At 44.0% G+C, this 26,085-nt stretch overlaps 1 protein-coding gene across 1 annotated transcript in view; it reads right to left on the minus strand.

The window, feature by feature from the left end:
* Positions 1-10,547: 10,547 nt before the first annotated feature.
* The window catches only part of GNAO1 (G protein subunit alpha o1), a 755,346-nt gene continuing 739,808 nt past the window's right edge, over positions 10,548-26,085 (minus strand). Inside the window, exon 8 of the mRNA XM_085638722.1 lies at positions 10,548-12,524. Coding sequence (XP_085494848.1) covers positions 12,337-12,524 — 188 coding nt within the window. The 3' untranslated portion in view covers positions 10,548-12,336. The remainder of the gene's footprint in view (positions 12,525-26,085) is intronic.

Below are 26,085 nucleotides of genomic sequence, written 5' to 3' on the forward strand. Positions count from 1 at the left end.
CAGTCCCCAACCACTACCTTGCTAGCATCAATGAGGCCCTCAGTCACACCACAGACCAAAGACTTAATCTTTGAGCCAAGCATATGCTACTTGCAGGATCAACCAGGTAGCCACACCTGCTGGAAGGGTTGATGGGAGCTGCATGCCCGCCCGACCGACCTTCACACCCCTCAGGAGCCTGCTGGGGAAGCCCATCCTCCTGGGCGGGGGTTTGCTGGGGGGACAGGTGCGGTCACACAGGCACCAGCAGGCCCAGCCGTCTCCACGGAAGGGAGAGGCGGGCATAGGTGCAGCTTGAGCGAGACATAGGGGTGTTGGCTTGGGCGGCTAAGGACACCCCACAGAATGGTTGTTCCGAGCTGCTGCAGAAATGCTGTAGGTGGAAGAGGGCAACAGCATGGCGCAAGGGTGCCCGGGCCACCAGGCAGCATCCAGGACTTGGCACCACCCTTCCCCTCTGGTCAGACCACTGGGGGGGGGGGGGGGCAGAAGTTGCCAAGGCTGCTCGGCTTTCACTCTGCTGGGTAGGGTCTCCACAAAGGCAGGCCCTCGAGTCAGACGGTCCATGGCAGGGTGGAAGCTCTTTGCTTGAAACAACAGCCAAGGCTGGCCAAGCAGTCCATCCCAAAACAGACCAAGCGTTCCCAATCAACCAGAGTTTTTGGCGCTGGCCGGATCCTGCTTGTGCAGGCCATCCTGCACCAGGATGTTGGCTTCATGCCCATCCCTTCTCTCAGGGAAGGCAGGCTAGGAGGAAAGGCCCAACAGGCAGGGCTGGGAGGCAGGTGCTGACCCAGGCCCTGGGGGACTAGGAAGGCCATCCTGGACAGCACCCGGCTGGGAACCGCGGGACCACAAGGAGATCCAGAGTACTCTGTCCCTAGTAATCCAGAGGAAAGCTACCATCCTTTCTTGTAATCTGTGCGCACCGAGTGGCACAGGGGGCCACTGGTGACAAGGCACCCATCCTCCTGGAGCCCTGCCTGTGCTTGAGGACGCAAATGAGCCCTCATCAGAACTTCCATGGCAGCTGGGATGACGGCTTCATGTCAATTGAAACAATGGCCGAGGCTGTTCAAGCAGTCCATCCCTCAATGGACCAAGCATGCCCAATTGATTGGAGTATACAGTGCTGGCCGGACCCTCCCCAGGCTGGCCGCCCTGCACCAGGATCTCAGCTTTGTGAGCCTGCCTGCTATCGGGGAAGACAAGCTCCGAGGAACTGTCCATCGGGTATGGCTGGGAGACGGATATGGACTGAAGCCCCTGGGAGACTGGGCGGGTCAGCCCCTGATGCCACTCAGATAAGAACCGTTGACCCACAAGGGGATCCAGGGTACTCTGCCCTAGTAATCTGGAGGAAGGCTACCACCCTTTTTTGTAATCTGTGCACACTGAGTGACAGAGAGTACCACTGGCGACAACTCACACAGCCTCCTGGAGCCCTGTTTGGCCTATGGAAGTAAATGAGCCTTCATTGGAACTTCCATGGAAGCTGGGATGACGGCTTAATGTCCCTGCCTGCTCTTGGGGAAGGAAAGCTTGGAGGAAAGGCCCATATGGGCAGGGCTAGGAGGCACGAGCAGACCGGGCCATGGCGGGCCCACCCTGTCGGCACCTGGCCGAGAACTGCTGGACCTCGAGGTACCCAGTCTTGTAATACGTGCACACAGAGTGACAGAGGGGACCGAAGGCCTGCACGCACCTGTCTTTCGAGGAAGCAAATGAGCCCTCATTGGGACATCCAGGGCAGTCCAGCCATCTGGTCGCCCCATTGGAAAGCATGGCATGCGATCAGATGGCCAGGCTTAGGAGACCCTGCCGCCCAGCTGGGCCTCAGACACAGGGCTGCAAGATGGGCCCTGACGGAGTTTTGACCTAGGGCCTTCCAGCACCTTAACGCTCAGGCGAAGCTGGGGACCAGATGGCCCAGGACCCAGACCCCAGATCCCAGGACCCAGACCCTGGTGCCCGGGACCCAGGGCCTGTGACCCCAGGGCCATGACCCAGGCCCCAGTAACCAGGACCCTGTCCCAGGCCCTTGGAAGTGCAGCAGGCCGGAGGACGGAGCCTGAGGCAGGAGCACCTGCCCCCGGGCCTAGCAGGGGCCGGTCAGAGCTCCTGAACCTAGCCCGGACAATTGGAAATAGCACTTGTTCTACCATTTTTGTTCCCTTAGATTTTGGACCCTAGCTTAGCCAGCACCTAGGGAAATCTAGTCAACCTAGGGCAATCAAGGGTGGGCTGACTTGACTGGTTCTCACCATGTTTTATTACCCAGAATCCCCGACTATAAAAACAATTTTTGCTCACATTTCTGTGATGGAAACTTCTGGAATCTGCAGGGAGCCACAAAGTTCCTTCCACCCGGCATTCCCCCATACCTCCCAATAGAAATGGTATCTCGTTTGTGTGGGTTGACCTAGGGCCCGCAACAAGAAACGTCTCAAACGCAAAATGGACACAGCGCAATTTTACACTGAAAACAAACTGTTTTTTTTCCTCCAATGAGCTGATCGGCTCATTTCACTTTCAATGTAATGACAGCACTCCACGTACACCGATTGTCATTACACTAAAAATAAAATGCCCCGGGCGGCAGGGGAAGCTTTCCGCTGCTCCATAGGCTGAAGAGGGATTACCTGGACGTGTGCAGAGGATGTAATGATAACATCCTCCGCACACATCCACCATGGCGGAGGATGTAACCGTTCCGTCCTTGGCACAGAAAGGGTTAAAGTTCCTTATACAGCTCCACAGGCAGACAATTAGTACTTTTCAACTTGTAATTGACTCACCTTTGTCACAATGTATTTGGTAATCAATTCTTACTCAAGCTGCAATGTTTCATCTTGCGATATCTGTGGGATATCTATTGTCTCTAGAAAACAGACTATATTCTGATCTGATATCCATATAAGGGAACAATGCATGGCTCCCTAACAGTCTGACAACTCCATAGACTTATTTCTGTTATTAGATTACACCTGTCCTTGATTGTCAGGAATTGTGCCTATTCATCTTGCTGCTTTCTCCCACTTGGTAAACTGTGTCAATAGCATCCCTTCTTTATAATGTATCCTGAAAATATTATAGTATTCTTTTATGGCTGCAGGAGGGGTTCTCTAAAAATGTTCTCCCAAATGAGAGGATTGTGGTTTCTAGATCCTTACTTGACTGATGTTGACCATGTTTACTTTCTGTATGACATCCTGATACTGAAGCTCCACCCTCTGTTCAACATAGAGACAGCTCATCACATCAGTCAAAATACTACACCAACACCATCAATGAAGCTACCAAGGGAAGAATATTGTTCTAAACAAAAAAGCACTGCATCAACCAACTCACAGAAAATTGCAATGCCATCAACCTCTTCTTCCGTGAAAAAAATACAGAAGATCTGACAGCACATCCACGACACCAATATTGTTTAAATTGTTACACTCACCCCCTTCCCATAGAATACCACAATGGACAGCCTTTAAAGCCCTATCTCTCCGGGATCTCACTGACATATTTAACTTCCTCAAAGCCACTTTTTATGAAGATGATGTTATATTTGAGAGATTTGTGGTCCCCGATAACAGCAACTTGTCAAGGAAATCAAATAGCCATTTTTTAGGATCTAATAAATATGTATACATTTACAAATTTTCCTTCAACAATAAATCACAACAGACGACCCAGAGAACAAGTTAAGATACAAAGTTCTGAAATTTGTATCTTAACTTGTTCTCTGGGTCGTCTATTAAGAAAGCTTTCTGATACACAACTATGTCTCTATATCACATGTGTGTCACTTTTGTGAGCACCAGGCACAGATGCTTTTGCACCTCACTGAACATTGCGATTTATTGCTGGATGAAAATGTGTAAATATATATGACTATTTAATCATAAAAAATTACTATTTGATTTCCATGACATTTTGTAGTTATTAGGGACCATTGTTCTGTCTTCTTTGACACCCGAAATGCCTAGTGATCATAGGGTTTCCCTTGTTTTTCAGTGTAGGTTAACACCGTACTTTATTAAAGCTCTCTCTAGGCATGCTCTCTTACCCCCCTATCTACAAATGTCAATGCCTCCCTCACTCAAGGCATCTTCCCAGAACCACTCAAGACAGGCCAGGCCCTCCAACCTCTTCAGAAACCAACATTAGTCCCTGATAATCTCACCAGCTACTGGGCCATCACTCACCTACAATTCATTGGCAATATAATTGAAAAAGCAGTCTAGGTTCAACTCCAAGGCTACATCAATGGTAATGGTCTCCTGCACGACTACCAGCCTGGCTTCAGATGATGCTGCAGCACAGACAACACACCCTTACACATTGTACACAATGCCGTCTAGACCACAGTTTAAGATGACCCCTGCCAATACTGCTGGACCTTTCAACTGTCTTTGACACAGTTAACCACCCCATCCTCATTTGCACCCTGAAGTCTTGAATGTGATACAGTGACACCAGTTTGTTCACATTGGCACTTCCAAGCCATATAAGATCCCTATCACATGTGGAGTCCCCTAGGGCTCAATATGGTTTCCAGTCATCTGCAACCTATACATGGAGCCACTTGGTGCTTTACAGAAAGATAACATCATCAAGATTCATCAATATGCCGATGATACTCAACTGTACTTGAAAGTCTCCTCTGCTTCAGACATCCAGTTGCACAAACACTGCTTGCACATCATCCAGACCTGGATGAACAGAGCCTACCTAAAGCTCAATCCAACCAACACAGAATTTCAGTTATTTGCCAAGAACAGGATACAGTACCAAGCTGGTTCAATTACATGAACTTTGACTGCGTCAAACCCCAGCTTTCACTGAAACCAAGTCACTTGTATTCTCCTTGGCATCCAACCACACCCTCAAGGAACACATTACCAAAACAAAAACAAAGACAGCCCAGTCCCAGATCCCTCATAAAGAATGTCAAACTGTTTCTTCCAGGAAGCTACTTCAGAACTGGTGTTCAAGCCTTAATACTCTGGATGGTGGTAATGCCCTATTCCATGGCTTTCCAGACACCACACTGGCACCCCTCTGGGCTTCCTACATGCAGCATCATGTCTCATTCAGGGCCTGAGCAAATATGATCACATCACCCCCACGCTGATGGATCCAATGGGTTCCCCTAGCTGGCCCATTTTTCAAAGCTGTCACAAACAGCACCTTGTATATCTTGCAGACCTACTAACCATCTCTGGTGGATCTTTGGACATCTGCAGCCAGGACTCCATCAGACTGCTGACTAAGTGTAAAAAAGAATTGAATCAAGACAGCAGGCCTTTTCCCTCTATGTACTCAGGATCTGGAACAAGATCCCAGTACCAGGACGCTGCAATGCTGCTCCAATTTAGACAAGGGTTGAAGTGTCATCTCTTTATAGAATACTACAGAACAGTGCTGTTGTAAATAAAGTTAGGTAGTCCAGGTAGATTTCCATGTAGATTTATTATAAGCAAGATGTTACAAGGTTGAGCCCCACCAGGAGCTGCCTCACTGCCGCTCAGCCCATCTCCAACTGACCCTCACACACACGAACATTCCATTCACCAACATCCTCTCACACAGACACTCAGGCTGAGCAGCAGCAGTATAACAAGTGCATTAACCATCCATAACCCAGCTTTCTCTCAGCTTGCTTGTTAACTTTATGCATGTCTTTGACCTTGTACAGCACTGCTTTTTACCTGGGTTTGTGATATAAAAATACTGGATACATAAAAACGCATTTATCAAGGATATGGCTTGGCTCTAATCACTGCCTTCAAGGCTTGGCGAGTGGTCTGATATGTTTCTAACCCCAAAAAAAGACTGGAAAGGTAGTCATTCCTTGACAATGTTCCATGTGTTCCTAATAAAAAGGAGGATTGCTTCCTCGCACCATGATAGAGTCTCCAAACATCTGCGAGACCCATTTTGGATTTAAATCTGGCTAGGTTAATTTGCAAGTTCAACCCTTGAGCAATAGATCAGTTCTGTCCCTAATGGGATCCTGACTAAGGTTGCCACTGGACCTCCAGAAGCAATGGGATAATTTTGGCTAGCAACTTGACAAGCTTCAGTGGGACACACACACAAAATGTAGTAAAGTCAATGAGTCCCCACAGATCTGAAAACAAAGTATGGCATAATTCAATGTACATTCACCTAGGAGTTGCTTCTTTAAATGGAAATTATTTTTGCAATATGTAGCCACTCCACTTAAACCTCTAGAATAGCCAGTATGAGACAAAAGTGTATATCTGTGTCTCCCCAAAACTTTTCATTTCGTAGCTGTAAAATGAGTTTTCAGAAATAGTACCAGATCAGGTTTGTGTTCCTCTAAGAAATAAATGACAATGCCCCATTTCATTTTGTTCCTGAAAACATTGACATTCCAACTAATAGTCTTTTAAGATCCTGAGACCTACTCCCTGCCATCACCCCAAAGTGTAAAGTATTTGTATGCGTAATAAGTCACCCCTCTCTGTATTATAATGGGATGTGGACAGTCAGTTGAGATTGTTTGTACACAGCTTAACTCAGTAATCAACACACTTTAGCAATAAAAGAACTCCTAAAACACAGCCACTACCAGGTCCTGGAGCAGCACAGGTTAAGAAACGAGGAGGCATGCATATCTCCTCCTGTCCAGCAGTGAGAACAACCTCAGTCATGTGGAGTAGATGGCCAATATTCGTGCCCTAACCCCATTTTAGCTTCACCAATGTTATTTTAAACTCCACTCCTTTTGCTCATTGCAACAGGTATTGTGTCATCGATAAACGTCATGACCTCCCCCTCCAGTTTTTTTTTTCTCAGAGGAATATACTTCTTGTAGACCCTGCTACATCGCCTCCACTTTCTTCCTTACACCACTCCATTGAAGACTGAGATGCCCATTCATATGTCCCTTTAGTGTTCCATTGTAGAACTATTACCATGAACAGCTTCTAGAACCTCTTTTATTGTAGGTTCTAAATCAACAGGCTCCTGTAATTGCTTTTCTGCTTCCATGTTTAGAATTGGGGGCTAATTCCTTGTGACGAGCGAGTGAAAGTATATTTTTCCACATTGTTTGAGGGGAGGGGGTTTCTCTCGCCCCGTTAAGTCAGACTTTTATATATTTTGAAGCAGGATTTGGTCACGGTTGGTAACTATCATCACTCAAGATAATGCAGCTCTAAGAGGTTAGGCTATTGGATGATATCTTACTAATATGGAATGTAGACAAATAAAAAATCCTCTGCCTTCAGTGTAGCTTCCAGGCGATTCTGCCCACACAAAGAAATGTACACAATCTTTGTAGGGAGACTGTTTCTAGTTTATATAACTTTTGGCCCTGACAAATCAGTCTATCAAGGCCTCCTGATCAGATACTATTGATTCAGGAGTTTAGTCTTCAGCCATTTTATAGCCAGGTACCTTTGTCTCTCTTTAGTGACATTTTGCCTTGCATCTGGCCACTTGATATTTTTCATGTGCCCTTGCAAATGTTGAGTTGATGGGAAATAAAAAAAAAAAACTGAAATTATGCAAGCGGAGCAGCACGTGCCACAGTTTCATGCCGGAAGTCCATGTTCAATTTTCTTTACAGGAGTCTGGTTGTTTTACTGACAGGGCTTCACGATCACAGGATGTGTCAGGATATTGTTGCTGGATGCGGTGGAGCTCAGTTTCAGGCAGCCATCATGTTGCCTTCCTTCTCATCACCCAAGTCCACAAGGTCTTTTGGAACATGTTTGTCCTGCTTACCTTCCTCCCTGAATGAGCATGCCAATTGGTGTAGTTCTAGGAGGCCATGTCGAATGTCATACCACTGATCTGGGGTGTACGTCCAAGAGACCATCTTATCTCCCATGTTATTCAAGTTCTACCTAGAGCTACATGTGAACAAGATATGGACTGCAGGGCGATCCCAGTTTCAATTAGCACTTGGTACAACACATGTAGGTCATGAACACATGACTAGCTACTTCTTAAACTGGATACTCAAAAGGCAGAGTTGCTCTTGAATTTGCCATGAAACTATAGGAGAAAAGATTCCTGCTCAATCATCTACGCTTAAACCTACATATTATTCATTTAACTATGATTCAATTTACTGTAGGGTATTTGTTATTAGCAGGAAGAGTCCAGACACAAGATCTATACTGACAACAAACAAGAACACAAGCAAAAAAAGATTCCTGATTTAAATTCTATTAGTGACATACTAACAAATTTACATCATCCTCTTTAAAAAATTAGTTGAAAATGGTAATATAATTCAGTGTTTTATTTGACATCTATTAGCATCAATTCTGTTGTTGTGGATACAACAGCCAAAAAGTGTTTTAATATTTTGAAGTCTCGCTTCCTCAGGGCTTTTAATTTGATATGAAACAATGTGTTCTTAAATTAGGTCTCTAGTCAATATTTCCACAAACTTCCATCCAAATCTAAAAAGGAGAGTGTCTAATATGGTCATTAATTCATGTATAAGGAAGATGATCTACAGTTTCCTTTATTATTTTAGTTTTTAAAGTCTTCTCTAATCTTAACCCATCATAAATGTTTCAGCTTCTTGTATGTACTATTTGAACATTTATTCTTATGATAATTTTTTTCTTGCTGGTTACCAATGTGAGTATCTCTCTTGTGACTATATGCTTCCCACTATTAAAACATACCTTAGGTACACCAAATATTAAAACAATAGGGATGAATATGTTACAACCTTCTCTGTGTCTGGGCTCAGAGAGGGCCAATGTTGAAAAACCATTCACTATTTTTTTCCTTTCATCCTTGTGTTAAAAAAAAGAACACATTTTCCCTTAATTAAATGATTATTGATAACTGTTCTTTCACAAATGTGTTTGATGACCAGAATAAAACTTCATGCACAATAGGCCAGGTGTTTGTATCCCTAAGGAAGGCATGGAAACACCTTCTGGCAAACATCCTCCCTATAGCTGAGTCCCCACAGTGATGTCACCCATATGGCAACCATATTGATTTCAGATACCAGAAGCAGTAAACATATCAAACCTGGGATTTCCACTGGCTTCCTCTTTATTCCAGAATAAGGTTTTGCACACTCAGTGTTACATACAAAGACATCCATTTAAAAGTCCAACATAAGTAGCTCGGGGAATAAAAATCCCGGGGGATCGTTCATCTCTTTTTACCTTGAACTTATGCAGACTGCAAAATTCAAGAAGCTTCAGACTTGGCTTAGACCAACCAAGTGACATTCAACACTAACATACCTTTTGATTTTTAGGGAAAATGCTAGAAATATCCCACTTTCAAAGTTACTTAGCTATATAACCAAGGTTGTTTCCGTTCAATGGTTTTATGCAGAGCAAGGATTCTGTAATATGCTTAACACTTTGTAATTGTGAAAAACTCAGGAGCCAAGGCAGGAGTGATTTCAGACATATGAAATTAATACAAGTAGCTTGCTGCTTGACCAAATGGAGTGATCTGCTGAAATTTGAAGTTCAGAGAAACTGACCACTTCGAAGCAATTAACATTTATTTTTGAAAGGACATTTACACTCATAGTAGCCTACAAATTATTAATTTATAAATTATTAATTTGGCATTTCCAGATGCTAAAATGTGTATTACTTTTCAGTGTAGTTAGGTTGACTCACCTTGTGATGATGCATACAATATACAATATATAATGTGTTTCCAATTGAAAGAAAAAGAAACATTTCCTTTTAATTTTAATAATCAATTAACATTCTTGTATGCCCACTCTGCCAACTACTGCATCTTTAGGAGGTCTTTTTCACCCACCATTATAAATGCTGCAACATACAGAATCTTACACATCAGGCAAGGGACATGTCATGAGATGTAGCTCCACCTTGGCTTACAGTAGGTAGTATAAGAGCTATGGTAAGAGCAGAAGGTTTTGGAAAACACAAAATTCAGTCTTCTCTGGGAGTGAACGAAAATATAATCACATTGGATTCAGGGGCAGCGCAACTGATGTATCAAAATATGATGATGTATTTTATTTTCGTATCTCGTACATCGAGTAAGGTGAATGTCATGGGCAGCAGTCCCTAACTTCACTTAAAATGGTACAAGGATTACTACAGGACAGTAATGAGAATTAGGAAATTTAATATTTTTCTCCATTAATGTAGGGAAAAAAGTAGCCATGTTGGAATCTGGAACAACATGACTGATGCTTTCAAACATGTAGTTGCATTTTGCCTCCTTTAATAAAAATAATTAAACGACTGTAGCTTGAAAACCAGATGGGAGAGACCAAGAAGTACAGACAAACGTTCTCTTTATTGAGCTACACATGAATATTTCAATATTCAAGAGAAATAGACTGGCAGTGTTATAGATCCCAGCAACCTCATTAGTCAGCAATACAAAGGCTTAGAAAGACGCAGCTCTTTAGGTTTTCCTCTTATTTTATTGAATCATTTGATTTTATTTTAATTTTTCACAGGTGTGACAGGTCTTCTTCAACTTTTTTGAAGTGAAACTGTGAAGAAGCTTGAGTTCTAATCAAAATAGAAATGACAAAGGATTGGTCATGAAAATTGTGGCTTTTAATGTAAACACTACATTCGATTGAATTTTTTTGTTTTTTTAATTTTTTTTGTTTTTTTGCAGCACAAACATCCCACATGAGAGAAAAACACCATTCACTAAGAGGAGGGAGTAGAGGAAGAAAAATAAAAAGCAGCACAAAAGCATTCACTGGAAAAAAAGAGAAAGAAAGAAAAATGAAGCTTATCCTGGTATGTAATACACAGTATTCATCAGAGCAAAAAAGTCTAACAGGGAAATATCATTCGGCAGCTACTGGCCAGTGAGAGATGTGCTTTTTCTATACAAACCTGGAGAGTGAATGCGAGACAGTTTTGGAATACACGTTTAACTAAGAGAAGTGTTAGAGAGATTGGTTCTGTACACTTTGACCTGCCAGACACGGCGGTGGTAATCAGCATGGTCTTATAACTCCAGGCTGGTAAAGACCTTTTCTAGACAGGGCGCTTTCAGTTCAAACAAAAAATGAAAATTTTAATAACAATAAAGTAAAAATAAATAAATAAAAAAATTAAGAAATTCCCTTACCCCCAAATTAGGTACAATTAATTCATATTAAAATGAGGAACTAAATACAGTAGAATGCCTTTTGTACCCATTGCAAAACATTTTAAAAAAGGGAAAAAACGTTTATTCGTTTTTTTTGTAAGCTACAAAGCACATGGAAAAAATGTTCTTTCCTTTTTAGATTTCTATATGTAAAGACTCCGCTAAAACCAGATCTACAGCATTCTACAGAACATACAGCCACCATTCCATGTTCAGAAGGTTATACATTGACTTTTGTTTAAGGAAGGCTGTGTCTTACAAAGGCCAGAAGGTCATGCTACCGATAGAACGTCAACAGGAGCGTCCATGAAGCCAGTCTGCAGAGAGAAAGAAGGGTCTGGGATGCAGAATAACAATAAGATTGACCACAAAGAAATTCAAAAAGGGCTCCTCACAGTAAGACGTAAACAGTTTCACAATTGGGATTTCTCCTCTAGCTTTCTCTCTCTTTTTTTCACAGCCCACCAAAAGTGAGGTTGGCACTGATATGATTACATTTCAGCAAAGGAAAAGGGCTACCAACGGCTTCTTTTTATTTTATTTTATTTTAGACGAGTCTTATTTGGAGTTGGAAGTGGGAAGGACCCCCCTGTTTCTCACAGACCTTTGCGAAAGCTTCAGCCCCCCCATTCCTGTGCTTGAACTTGGAGGAAGTTACATTCCACAAGTGAAGAGCTAAACGGTGCTGTCCTGTGCGTCCTTTTAAAAAAAGTTCCTAAAACTTTTACCCGGAAGAGGTTGAACAGAACAGATCAGCGCTGATGTCCCCTGCTCCACTACCCTCCCCTGCTTGAGGCCGACGAGCACACCATTAACCGCCAATGCTGGCCACCCTGTATTTGCCCGGCCCCTAGAAATATATATATGTATATAGATATATATATATCAACAGAAAGTAAAGACCCAAAGGGTTAAAAAAATAACTGTACGACTATTTCTTTTATGAAAGCACGTTCTTCAAAACTGAAGGATACCTGGGCTCTTAACATGGGGCTGGAAGTTACAGAATCTGAGTTCTGTGGTTTGATTCCAGACGGGGCAGACCTCCATCAAGGAATCTGTTCTGTTCATATCTCTTTGGGACAAACTAAAAAGATTGTTGTATTTTTTTGTTTCATTTATATATATATTTATATATATATAAATTTCATTACGCCATTTTTATTTACCAACTTGCATTTTTGTCATAATCATTACCAAATAAGTTGCTATACACAATGGTCAGTATAAGCCACAGCCTCGGAGATTGTTGGCAATAATGATGTCGGTGACCGCGTCAAACACAACCTGGATGTTATTTGTATCTGTGGCGCAAGTCATATGACAGTAGATCTCCTTGTTGGGGGAACGATTCTTGCTTTCGAACTGTGCTTGGATGTAGGCAGCTGCATCTTCATAGGTGTTGGGTCCTGCGTACAAGCAAAATATACATTGTCAGAGTTAGCTCTAATGGTAATCAATGAAAGTTGCAACAGACCCCTTCAAAGACTCCCCGACTTTGCTTAAGAATCCCTTCAGGTCCTATTGTAGGAACTAGACATTCAACTTTGGTATATTCCATCCCTGAATTTACCAATCAAAGCTAATCATAAGCGTGCTAGCCAAGTTGAGTGTTCCAGCATTTAGGACAAAAATGAACTAAGATACCCAGAAGAAAATTTGAATGGAAAACTGTGGTGGGCACTCTAAAAGTCTGTTTCATATTGTTAAACCATCCGGTTTCTATCTTAGAATATTTGGCCAATTAATTCCACATAGCAAGATTAAAAGTTACTGTGACTTTTTCAAATGTTAATGAGAGGTGAGTATTCTACAGGAAAAAATCCATACCAAAGTTTTCCTATTGGGAACTGCAGAAGCGGTACCTGCATAGTTCATTTGACTGCTGAAATATCGTACTAAAAACAAAATTATACCAGAGGTCGCCTCTACCATACTAAGATCTTCCAGTTTGAATAAGTCACTTGTGGAAATTTCGACCCTTTCATTTTATTTGAATTCATCATCCAATAACCGATGTCCTTAGATTTTTAAATTAATTTCAGGATGGAATTCTTTGCATTAAAATGATAAATAATTTTGTTTTACCAATGTTGACAGTTTTCCATATGTTTTTTTTCTATAGTTTTGATTTTGAATAGGGGAACCGCTCCCACACCTACAACCTGTCCGCATACCTACATCATCTACTCCCTTGTTACTCCTGCTGGAGCCTCCTTTCACGATTGTTTCTTGAACATGGGTCTGTTAGTTTCCCAGGGCTCCTCTTTAGGTCTCAGCCACAGACCGCTTTAGCTATCGATTCGGATTCTCCTTGTTTTCATAACATATACTTTGAATGGGGTTTAGGTCAGCTCATGACTGGATGGCTTTGTTGTTTATTTTAGGGATCTGCTAGGGATTAGGTAGCTTTCCTCACTCCTTTTTTTTGCGACACTCTGGAGCATGTTGGTCTCACAGTGTTCTTACTGACTGAGTGGTATCCTTCCTCTTCTGTTTGGAGGGGGCTCTTCTCTGTTTGTTCCAATGGCTCCCATCCAACTCCCTGTTTCGAACATATTTTTTGAGGGGTAAGCAGTCGCAAAGTGATGCCCGCCTGCTCACCCTCTTTCCTGCACTCACTGGTGCACACGGGAGGCATATTTACAAGCCCCTATCGCCACAGGAACGTCACTTTTAAAGACGTTCTTGTGGCGATAGGGGCTTTGCCTTATTTACAAGGCAGCATTAAGCTACTAAAAGTGGCTCAACACCGCCTTGTAAATAAGGCACCCTTTCACTCTATACTCTATACTTCGCGTGAAAGGGGTGACAATGGGTGTTGCGGTGGGCATTCTGCTGCAACACCTATTGATTCTGACGCTGCCCCATATTTATAAGGATGGCGCAAGTATGGGGCAGCGCCAAAATTAAGTCCAGGGAAAACCTGGTCTTAGCATTGCAAAATGAGGAGAAATGTTTAATTTCTCCTTGTTTTTTGCTCTATGTGTGCTGCATTCCCTTCCTGCACATAATCAACCATAAAAAGAATGAAGATTTGCAACTTCAAGTGTGCTGTACAATGCAGAACACATTGGAGTTGCAAATCGCCATTCTGGATTGTTTATGTGCAGGAAAGGAAACTTTCCTGCACATAAACAATCCTTCCCTCAATGCAGGCACCCTTGCACTATGGTGCAAGGGTGTCTGCGTTGGTGCTAGGTATCTGAATTTAGTGCCAGCGCAGGGAGAAACGCAAGGCTGCACCGTAGATTGTAAATACGGAGTATCCCTGCGTTTCTAAAGTGACGGAGTATGGCGTTAGCTATTTTGGAGCTAATCCGTGCTCTGCTACTTTTGTTGTAAATTTGCCCCTTAGTGTTCCCCCGTCATCACACTTATGTTGCGACTCATGTATTCATCGGTGGTCACCTTGAAAAGGATTTCATTAATAGTAAACTCAGTCCAAGGTTGACAGCCATGTATCTGTATACATTCAAATGTGAATGACAATAGCGAATATCTCGACTATTTAGAGCTGAAACCTGTTGGCTTTACCAATGCTTCTTTTGGTGTTTATGTTCTGCAGTGTTGATTCTGCTGTAGTTAACCTGCCAGACAAGAGTTCACCCCTTCATCAGCAGTTCTGTCACTGATTCTCTATAGTTGCAAAGATGCTTTCACAGATAGTGGTCAACAAATTCACTGTGCTGATTCGATGCTTCTTTGTGAAGTCAATGTTTTTGGGGTATTTTGTTTTTATTATTCATCTAAATTAAAGCCTTAGGAAATCTAGTCAATCCAAGGATTACAGGTAAAATTTGGAAATATGATTCTGGCCTTCGTTATAAGACTGGAGAGTGGTGAATGGCAGGTGTACGCTACAAACTGAACTGTAGGAACGAGGGCACCGTTTTGAGGAACAAAATGTTATAAGAAACTGATGGTCTGGACGGTAGCAGAGCCGAAAAGCTTTTTCTTAACACGGCCTTGGTAGTAGCTAAGAGAGATATCGCTGTTCTTGGCTGACGGCTACAGCACCAACATTGGCGCGCTGGCGTTGGGGGGTGGACTGGTGTGCCGCCCAGGAACGACCTCTTTATGTGGCCAGGGGATGCCCCGGGAAATTTCACCTAATGTGGGGGAAGTGGGTGGGGGTGATAGAGTTTGAAGGTAGGTCGGCTGGGTCTATGGAATGCTTCTAGGGATTTGGGCCTTTGATTTGCATGCATGTCACTTTTTATATCAATGTGAACTGTGCTTACTCTGGACTATTCCCATGCGATGTAACTCTGAATGGTGCTGTTTGTTTGGTTACATTGAAAACTCAATAAAATTGATTATCAAAATGTTATAAGAAGTTATAAGAACATGGGTCCGAATGTGGCTTGAAAAATTCAGTACTCAATAAACTATCCATTGGCCTGGGAAGCATCAGACATCACAATTAGGGGCTACCAAACCCAAGATAATTAATAACATGTTAGCATTATTACTAATATACTTCTGCCAAACGATGGAGAAAGATAATTGAAATTGGAGACAAAAGAAATTCAGTCCATTTTTTTTCAAATGCATTTATAACAAAATTAATGTCACTTATTTGGATGCCAGTTACTAGATTACCCAACCATTGCACTACTGTTAGGAGGTTGCTCCCACCTTCTTGACCTTGCACTGTTTTCTATAAATTACTTTAGCTAAATATTTGCAGTCAGTCATGTTGCTTCTTTTTTCTTGAAGAAACCGAAGGACTTACTTATGGATTTTTGTTTTTTAAGGAATACAGCATAACAGACCTTGCACATCTGGGGAATTTTAATTGCACGTTGCAATACATCTGTGAGTGCCCTGTGTCAACATAATACAAGGCTCCACAAACCTAAAGTAATCCTTTATTTGAAGGATATCACACAATTGTAGGCAATGGAGGTGGAAATAAGTCTGTGCAATATCTTATAGACAGAGATCCAACTGAAATCTATGGAGATGACTGAAATAAAGAGCAAGTAAAACGAGTCATCACCTTCTCACTCTGCATGTGCATTCCTTAAGTTCCAAGATTTTGTCACAACCTGGAAAAGTCAATAGTCTTTTTCATGTGAACAAGTTTATGTCTTTTTATCTTCAATAAAATGGCGATCATAACTGCAGCCAGGGGTTTGTACTTTCTGTTGATCAATATGCCATAAATACGGCAACATGTTACACTAAGTGACATTTGTAAACAAGCATTTGCAATGCAATAGGTCCTGCATTAATGAACGAGTTAGCTATTGGCGTTGCAAATGAAAATGTTAGATTTTTATTTGTAAAAAAATATCCCTGCAGTAGCATAAGTAATAAAGGAAAATCCATGAAGCATGGAAAGGATGCAGTACCCCAGGCTGTTACTATGTGTCCCTGTGGAGTTGTAAGGGGACCTCTAATAGCCACATAAAGTACTGCAACCTTAATGCAATTATAAAAAGAACAATTGCAGCTGAGCATACGATTCCATTTGTTTGGTGCCCGGCCACCATTGTTAAAGTGAAAGCGCAGCATGGTGCGCTGCCAAAAATAAACATATAATGTTTTTCACGTTGAATATGGCAAGCTGTGCAGAAAAAAATAAAGGCGTGCAGTGACCATTGTTAAAGTGAAAGCTCCGGCATGGCGTGCTGCCCAAATTAAGCACATGATGTTTTACAAGTTGCATACGGCAAACCACGCTGAAAGAAAGGCGTGCGGCCGCCATTGCAAAAATGAAAGCGCCGCATGGGCGCTGCTAAAAATAAACACAATCTTTTACAAGATAAATCCGGCAGGCTGCACAGAATAAAAGAAAGGAGTGCAGCTGCCATTGTTAAAGTGAAAGCGATGCAAATAAAAAATAAAAAATTATGTTTTAATGCTGCACTCTTAACTAAGCAGCGCACGTCGCCTAAAAAAGGAGACAACAAAAGGACCTGTTTGACTCAACAGCAGTTAGGCAAAGATTGTGCTATGGATACTGTCCTACACAGGAACTACTGTGAGAGTCAAATTTCAAATAATCTTTATTCGGATATTAAAAAATAACCATAAAAGATACATATTATACAGTAGGGCCTTTAACTAATACAAGTTATTTCATACATTAATAAATAATTCATGATAAAACAGACATATTAAAAACTAACCATCGATATCATCATTAAACGGAAAACCTAGACAGTATTACTCAGTTCATTTCTGGATTTTGGTTCTTTCGTATCTACTCCTTACAACAAGGGCGGCCTGATTAATCCTCTGCCCTGGTCTTTCTCAATTTAACTGCCAAACGACGAAATGTACCATACTAAATAGTGTAAAAGAGTCAGAGGCAAGCTTGAGAAATAAAAGGGCCACTTTGGCCTGTCCTATATTTGCACGTTTGAGGATTGTTTTTAGAAACAATGATCGTGGATAAGCAAAGAAGGGACAAATTAAGACAAAGTGAAGAGTGTCTTGCGGAGATCTAAGGTCGCAGCCGCAACACCCTTTTAAACTCACGTCATGTACAAAGCCCGCTGGGACGGACAGGATATGGTGCAGCAAATCCAATCTAAATCTGGACATTAAAAATCTATCATGTCTGTTATACATATTGGCAAGATAGTATTCCATGCCCGGATTAACTTTAATGAGCTGGTAAGACTTTACTGTGCTTTTAAGCCCTTCTGTTGCCTCTCTAGTCCTCACCAGATGCTGCCTACATTCTTTCTTTATAATACCCTTGTCTCTACTGGCCAACGTACTTGGTTCATTAAATAATTTTTCGTGACCCAGACTGGTCAGTACGTCCCTTACATATTTTAGCCATGGTATTCGAGGCCACTTATCCCCATTCATACAATCCTCTAAAATCGATCTACTCAAGCTTGCCTCTGGATTGGTCCAAATTTTTATCCAACAGAAGATTGGGTTAAAGGCGGCCTTATCAGTAAGATAATCTATACCCATCTCCTCGTGTGCAATAAACGAGGAGATGCATGTTGGCACTTGCAAAAGACTTTTTAAGAATTTGTCTTCTTCTCGTTGGATGTTCCCTGTATCTGAAAAACCCCAGACCTCACTCCCATATAGGATCTTTGGGCAAAATACCGAGTTATATAATTGGGCAATTTCGTGCGGGGACCAGCGACCCAGTCTCGTCGCATAATTCTTAAGGGACCCCGCGGCGCTAGGATGTTGACTACATTTGAGTCTTACCAAGGGCTTAAAATTGAGATCTTGATAGAAAACGATCCCCAGATAATTGAAAGTTTTTACTTTTTCCAATATGTGGGTTCCTATGGTAAAACTGTAGTTCTTAACTGGCTTTTTACCCACTTCCATGATGTATGATTTGGATAAGTTGGGGACTAGGTCTGAATCTGCCATGAACCTAACAAACCCATTAATAAGTGCCTGTAGACTCCTTCCTGTACGGGCCAAAAGAACTGCATCATCTGCATATATGAGGACTGGTATGCTTCTCCTCCCTATGCAGGGGCAGTCTGCCTCTAGTGCTCCCAGCGCCTTATCTAGCCCATTTATATAAAGCGTGAACAGGAATGGCGCTAGGATACAGCCTTGCCGCACCCCTCCCCGGCATTGAAAGTCATCTGTGAGATCACCGTCATCGGTGAATCTCACCTGTGCCGTGGTATCAAGGTGGAGTGTCTGCAAGATTCGTATCAATCCTAACTCAATGCCCATCTCTGCCAGCATCTCCCACAGCTTTCTTCTGTTCACACAGTCGAAAGCTGCTGAGAGATCCATAAACGCTAGATACACAGTGCCTTCCCTGGCCAGAGTGTATTTAGCCACTAGATGATGAAGATTGAGGCACTGGTCTGTGGTCGAGCGCCCATTTCGAAACCCATAATGGAGGTCGGTGATAATATTTGGTTCTTCGGCCCAATCCATAAGATGATTTAAAATGATTCTCCCCATAACTTTCGCCGTGACATCTATGAGGGATATTGGGCGATAGCATTGTGGCTCATTTCTATTTCCCTTTTTAAATATTGGGACAATGACAGCAGTCGACCATGATCTCGGCATGCCCACCTCTCTGGCTGCATTTAATACCCTGGTCAATATTGGGGCCCAGAGGTCCACTTGGCTTTTAAACAAATCTAGTGGGATCCCATCTGGTCCAGGCGCTTTTCTTAGTGCCAGGCCGTCTATTCCTATTTTGACTTCTGCGACCGTAAAAGGGGTGCACTCACCCTCCGGTAATTCTGTGATTTGCGATTGCTGCACCTCATGGGTGCCCCGATTATATAGCTTTGTGAAATGCGCTACCCATGCCTCTGGCAAGATGTGAGATGCCACTTATGGCTTATTCGGGGCTTGGAAACATGGGTCATTTATTATTTTCCAGAAGCTTGTCATGTCACGGCGCTCCGCTGCTTCTCTTAATGACTCCCAGGCCTGAGATTGAAGGCAATATTTCCGCCTGTTGATGGCCTTTTTGTATTGTTTCCTGCAATCCATAATCTCACCTCTGTCCCTTGGGACTATTTTAAGTGCCTGCTTCAGATTTCTGAGGGCCTTGGAGCATTCTTTATCAAACCATCTCGGGCAGGGATCGGACTGCTTCTTCAGCTTACGCCTTAAAAGGCTGTCAATATGTTGGGCAGTACCCTCGAATGCTGTAATCAGGTCGCTCCCCTCTATAATGCTGTCCAAGCATTTCCACGTGTGACTATCATTATCCACAAGGAGCGCTCTGTGTAATGCTAGCCCATCGATCTTGCTCCATTTGATTCTCCTGCCCTGGTCCATTGCCTTATATTGTCCCCCCGTGATCCTTTTGTCTGCTTTAGTGCGCAGGTCTAAAATCCCTATTGTTAATTCTAAAGGGTTGTGGTCGCTAAATGCACTCGGGACTATCGAGAAATAACTAACCCTACCAATTAGGGCATGAGAAACAAAGATGTAGTCGATGATGGAATCACAGCCCCGTCCCTTAAACGAGGGGGTCATTATGTCTGGTGATCCATCCTCAACTAGATCCATCGTATGTGTTAAGGCCGATTTGCCCAAGATTGTGCCTAGTGCCATGCCTTCTCTGGAATGCTCTACATGCCATCCCTTTGTAGAAGGACAAGCGTCCCATATACCTCCTTCCCATTTCAGGTAGGGGCACGGGTGGGTGTTAAAATCCCCCATCAGAATTAACTGGGTGCTTGAGTCCCCCATATCGTTTAGCCCAGTTAGTCTTTCATCTAGCTCCGCCAAATTTGACATCGATTGTCCTACATTATAAAAATTTATAAAAATTACCTTGAGGCCCTTTGCAATGTATCTTATACCCTGGAGACAATCGGAGTCCCACCCCAGGTCTTGCCAACTTCCTTGCAGCGTCAATGCCGCATACATAATAAGGCCACCCTTAGCTCGACCCCTGGACGATTTACGGGCGGGAACAAAAAACAACTTATATCCCTCCAGAAACAATCCACTACAATCCGTTTCCCAGGTTTCCTGCAGGCAAATGACTTTGTACTCTTTAACAAAGGCCTGCCATTCGTGATTGGTAACTTTGATTGCGAGTCCCGCAATATTCCAAGATAACAGCCTCATCTCCGAGGTTGTTTGATCCCGACCACTAATTATTCCCCTGGTCCTCCTTTGTAAGGGATTTATCTCCTGGGAAATTACTTTTGTGCGTATATCTTCCACCACCATTACCTGCCCTTTCGGTGTACCAGCTTTTAGATCCTGGGCGTTTTTTCCTGTTTTAATTACAGTTCCCAGAATCCCTTGAGTGTCTCATGGTCGCTCACCCTCCGTACTCGCCAGACTCCTCAGTCAATCTTGTTCATCCAGAGCGGAAAAATTAGAGAGGATTGCAAATCTATTTGAGGCCAAGCGCAAATTATCAGTTCTGGTTTTCTTAACTATTCTTGGCCATTGCACTATCTGCCCAGGGTCGAGGGCACTATCCCTATAAAAGTAGTATAGTGGGAGCATCCTTATACATGACCCTCTCTCGCTCTCCCCGTGACGGTTGTCTAGGAGTTCTTTTACTTGCTCTGGATGTCTAAAATGTACAATAATACAGTCGCCTGCAAATTTTTTCTCTCCACCCCCGATCCAGGCTACCCTCCTGGCCATAAGAATTTGATCATGCTGGAATCTCTTTACTGGTATATTGTTGTTAATCCAGTGCGCAGCCTTATTAATCAGGGTACTGGCCGATTCCTCACTGCCCCTATTCACTCCTGGAACTCCTACCAGCACCACTGAATAGGGACAGGAAGCCGGGGGTAAGTCTAATGTCTGGAGTCCTGGGGTGCCCTAGATACAGTCCATGCGGTCTGTCCTAAAGGACCTCCTGCGCTCCCTATGAACCAAACCTGTATCTCTGGTCTCATGACGGATGCCTGAGTTGTGCTGGAGCTCCCTACTCGGATCCATATCACTAGGGTTGTCTGTTTTTGGGGGTGTTTTTCTACACTCACTCTGTTCTTTCTCTATATTATTTGTTGCCTTGTTTCTGTGGTCAATCTCTATTGTGCCCTCCTCTCCCTCCTGGGGTGGAACTCTTGTGGGTTGGACCCTATTTTTGGCCACAAAGCTATTTATTATCCCTTCCATATTAGAGATTTTCGCCATTACTGGCCCTAGCAATTGGTGGAGGAGTTCCATTTTGTTTTCTAATGCTAATATAATTTCTTGAGTCCCATTCGACCCTTTTTCGTGGCAACATTTAGGACAGGCTATATTATCAGAGTTCTTACTAATGCCTTTAGCGGGCTTGACCATCCCCTTCCGACTAGGTCTACTGGTACGAGTAGGGCATTGTGAGCCATCCATCACTAGAAGCCCCGCTGACACTTGTTTTTTAGAGCGTGTAACTACCTCTCCACCAGAACTCCGTGTGGGGTTGGCATCTCCTACTACTAGATGGTTGCTAGACCTCTCCATTGGGACGTCCCCCTGCACTGCTCTTTATTGTGTGATTGACTGAGTACCCTCAATGCCATGGGAGCTCAGTGCAGCATTTTGGTTGCCATTAAGTGGCCCTGTCAAGCCTGCACTCGCGGTGTCCCCCTGCAAACTAAGATCAGAAATTAGGGGTGTGTCAGAGGTGTCTGCCTGAGTGTGATGGGCCGAGGAAGGTTCAGTTGAATCTGCCCGTCTACCAGGCGTTAGGCAAGAGGCTATGTTACCCAGAGAAGATCGTTTCTTTGCTAATTGGGAGTCCAGGGAAAGTCTGTGCTCGGCCAGTTGAATCTCATGTACTAAGAGCGATTCGGCTCTTGTGATGAAAGCATCAAGAGTCCCTTTAACCCCTCCCTCCGCCCTTGACTTGGAGATCTTGTTTTAACCATGTTTAGGTAACACGCTACCTGTTATACCTATTCAGGCCTCTCTGTTTTTAATAATTGTGATTTTAATCAAACACAGACCCAATGCACTAACTATAGAACAGTTGAGCCGTCTATACTCAGTGTCCGGCGTTTACAAATGAACTACCTGGGCAACGTTATCAAGGCCGGGTCAACGAGGCATACAACACAACATTCAATGTCCTGGGTTGCAGCGTCCAGTATGTGGTCTCTAGTTTTCCCAATAGCACCGTGCAAATTAGCGGTAAATGTCTCGATACCCAACAGATAAGCAGGTGCAAGGTCATAAATTAAAGGGACAATGCCCGGCCCGGCCTCCTTTGGCCCCGGACGGCCACAGACGGCCCGCCCTCTGCCCGGGCTCAGCCCGGCGCTGCCCGCGCGCGGACCTGCGACGCGGAGGGTAGGCTGGATTATATAGCGCCTCCAGGTGCGGGTGGTGGGTGGGAACTTCCTCCCCTGAGAGCAGGTGTAGCTGGGAGATGTAGTCCCTCTCATGACCGCGGCCGCGAGGGTGCCTAACGCGGCGGCTGGTGGGAGACACTGGCAAAGGAAAGCCGGCAGCAGGAGTCCGCACAAGGCAGGGAACACACACGAACCTCCAACCTCGCCACAGGTAGGTGAGAGACCCCGGCTCCACCGAGGGTAGGCTGGATTATATAGCGCCTCCAGGTGCGGGTGGTGGGTGGGAACTTCCTCCCCTGAGAGCAGGTGTAGCTGGGAGATGTAGTCCCCCTCCTGACCGCGGCCGCGAGGGTGCCTAACGCGGCGGCTGGTGGGAGACACTGGCAAAGGAAAGCCGGCAGCAGGAGTCCGCACAAGGCAGGGAACACACAGGAACCTCCAACCTCGCCACAGGTAGGGAGAGACCCCCGCTCCACCGAGGGTAGGCTGGATTATATAGCGCCTCCAGGTGCGGGTGGTGGGTGGGAACTTCCTCCCCTGAGAGCAGGTGTAGCTGGGAGATGTAGTCCCCCTCCTGACCGCGGCCGTGAGGGTGCCTAACGCGGCGGCTGGTGGGAGACACTGGCAAAGGAAAGCCGGCAGCAGGAGTCCGCACAAGGCAGGGAACACACACGAACCTCCAACCTCGCCACAGGTAGGTGAGAGACCCCCCGCTCCACCGAGGGTAGGCTGGATTATATAGCGCCTCCAGGTGCGGGTGGGAACTTCTTCCCCTGAGAGCAAGTGTAGCTGGGAGATGTAGTCCTCCTCCTGACCGCGGCCGCGAGCGTGCCTAACGCGGCAGCTGGTGGGAGACACTGGCCACGGAAAGCCGGCAGCAGGAGTCCGCACAAGGCAGGGAACACACACGAACCTCCAACCTCGCCACAGGTAGGTGAGAGACCCCAAATATCTCCTTATTAGGATTTCACTTTCAGGGAGTAGTGAAGCTGAACACTCAATTCATACTCTAGGAGGGCAGAGCAGAGCACCACTCGTTCAACTATCATACATATCAGTCACACGAAGACGATGTCCAAGCTGATTTATTATTTTAAGAACAAGAGATGAGACTTTATTACTATTAGAGTAATATGCTAAGTAACTTTAAGACTTTTTATAGCACGAACCATACTTGAATAGGTACTGAACTACTCTACAAGTTGTCAGTGCCTTATAGGGGCTTATGCAATTTAATAAGCAGGTTCAGTTGCAAGCTAAAAGCTGCCTATGTATAATGAAGTGCAACATAGGCATTTAACTAAAGTTGGATGCACAGTTTAATGCCTAATTCAGTCTTTGTGATGTAGTCCTTCACTGAGCAGTCTGCAGTGACTGTGTTGTAATCAGTACTACCGTATGGAGCAGTTGCTGCAGCCTGTGAGAGAAGAAAAGTGATAACCATTGAGGTACATGGGCCCTTGGAAGCTGGTGGCCCCTTCAGATGGAAGGTTCACAGTGCAAATGTTGGCCTTGTTTGTGGCTCACATAGGCAACAACACTGTTTGAAGACACTATCCTAGGAGGACATTAATGTCACTCAAAGAATGGGTATGAAGAATTTCAAGGCACATAGGGGCCATACAGCGATGTTGGGTTCGCTTGAAGAAGCAGTGCAGGGAAAGGGAACACCAGCCTCACATGGACATTGGTGTCACTGTAAAAAAAAAGATGCGTAACAATATAGGGTGTAAACCGTGAACCGCACCAGCATCACTTGAAGATACATTCATAGCAATGCAGGGCGAAGCACACAAACCTCACATGTATATTGGCAATGCTTGAATAGGCTGGCAACAATGTGAAGCACAAGGATATCTGGACTACTCATGAGGGAGATCATAGGTCAGGCTGGGCACTCACTTCAAGCCCCCCCCCCCCGTCTCAGCAGGCTTGACATCTCAGACCTCCTTACTACAACATTCCATAACGGGGGACTGAGGATGAATAAGGAAGGTTGTACCCACATCTCCAATTCTCCTTCAGATTCAGCAGTAGAAAAGTATTTTGCTCAGTCTTTGGGTTTAGCCCTAAGCCCTCAAGGGAGATAGTCCAGAAATTGACTGCTGGTTCCTCACACTCGTCTATAAGAGAGTGCAAAGCACCTTGGCATAAAAGGTGAGCACTGAATCACCCAGAAGGGTTTAACGTGTGTACAGGACATTATCAGTTGACCTGAACTCAACTGGCCACTCAGTTTCAAAGTCAGCCTCAAACCTTAGGGAGCAAACTAATCCTGGCAAAGCACATTTTCTTTTCAGGGCGCCACAGCTCCATGGCAGCCAGTGATACGGGAGCAGTCACTTTCCGGTATGTAATGGAGTCCAGACTGCCTTCTGGCCAGTTAGGCAGGGTTTGATGTGGGACAGCGGGTACATTTTGCCAGCCAAATAAAATACAGGATGAAAGAGATGGGAAGGAAGGATCACCTCTGTATAAGGTGTTGCAGTCTTTGCATTATTTATTGTTCAGATATTGCTCTTGTCTGCTCGCAGCCTAAACTTTGGGAACTAGCTTTTCCTCCAGGCCAATATAGAACATTCCTGCTCCTTTCTTTTGGATGCATATTCAATGAGATTCAAATGAGATTTTAGAAAGTTATATATATATATATATATATATACATGTTTCTTAAGTGTAGTTAATAGGTAATAATGGGAGGAATGGGATCATTAATTTCTAGTAGTATGGACATTTATTCAAAGAAACAACTCTTATGTTATTCATTGAAAATAAATATTATCAATGCAAGATTCCAGCATTTGTACATGACCTCCAATCCTTGTCATGCTCAGAACAAATTTCTTTATAATGACACTCCACATTCACAGGTCAATGTTGCACATCTGTGGATGTTGTTTTAGTTGTACACCATCAGCAAGAATCTCAAGATTATTATTTGTGGATGGCATAGTAATCACTTATTTTCAAAAACAAATGTTTAACCCCTTCAGTGCCCATGACGAGCTGGACTCGTCATGGGCTGCGGTGGCGCTGTGCCCATGACGAGTCCAGCTCGTCATGAACTCCGCCCGCTAATAAAAAGCGCGGCACTGGGCGGGGAAAGGGGCGGGCATGCAAGGGGTTAATACATTGAATGTGCTGAATTAATGCTGTGTTTTCACCCCCATGGTGTTGCTGGGGTATTCTGCAGGGATGTTAGGGAGAGGCGGTTTTGTTATTAACAAGACGAGTATTG

Source organism: Triturus cristatus, chromosome 12 (assembly GCF_964204655.1).
Source record: "Triturus cristatus chromosome 12, aTriCri1.1, whole genome shotgun sequence".
Taxonomy (NCBI): domain Eukaryota; kingdom Metazoa; phylum Chordata; class Amphibia; order Caudata; family Salamandridae; genus Triturus; species Triturus cristatus.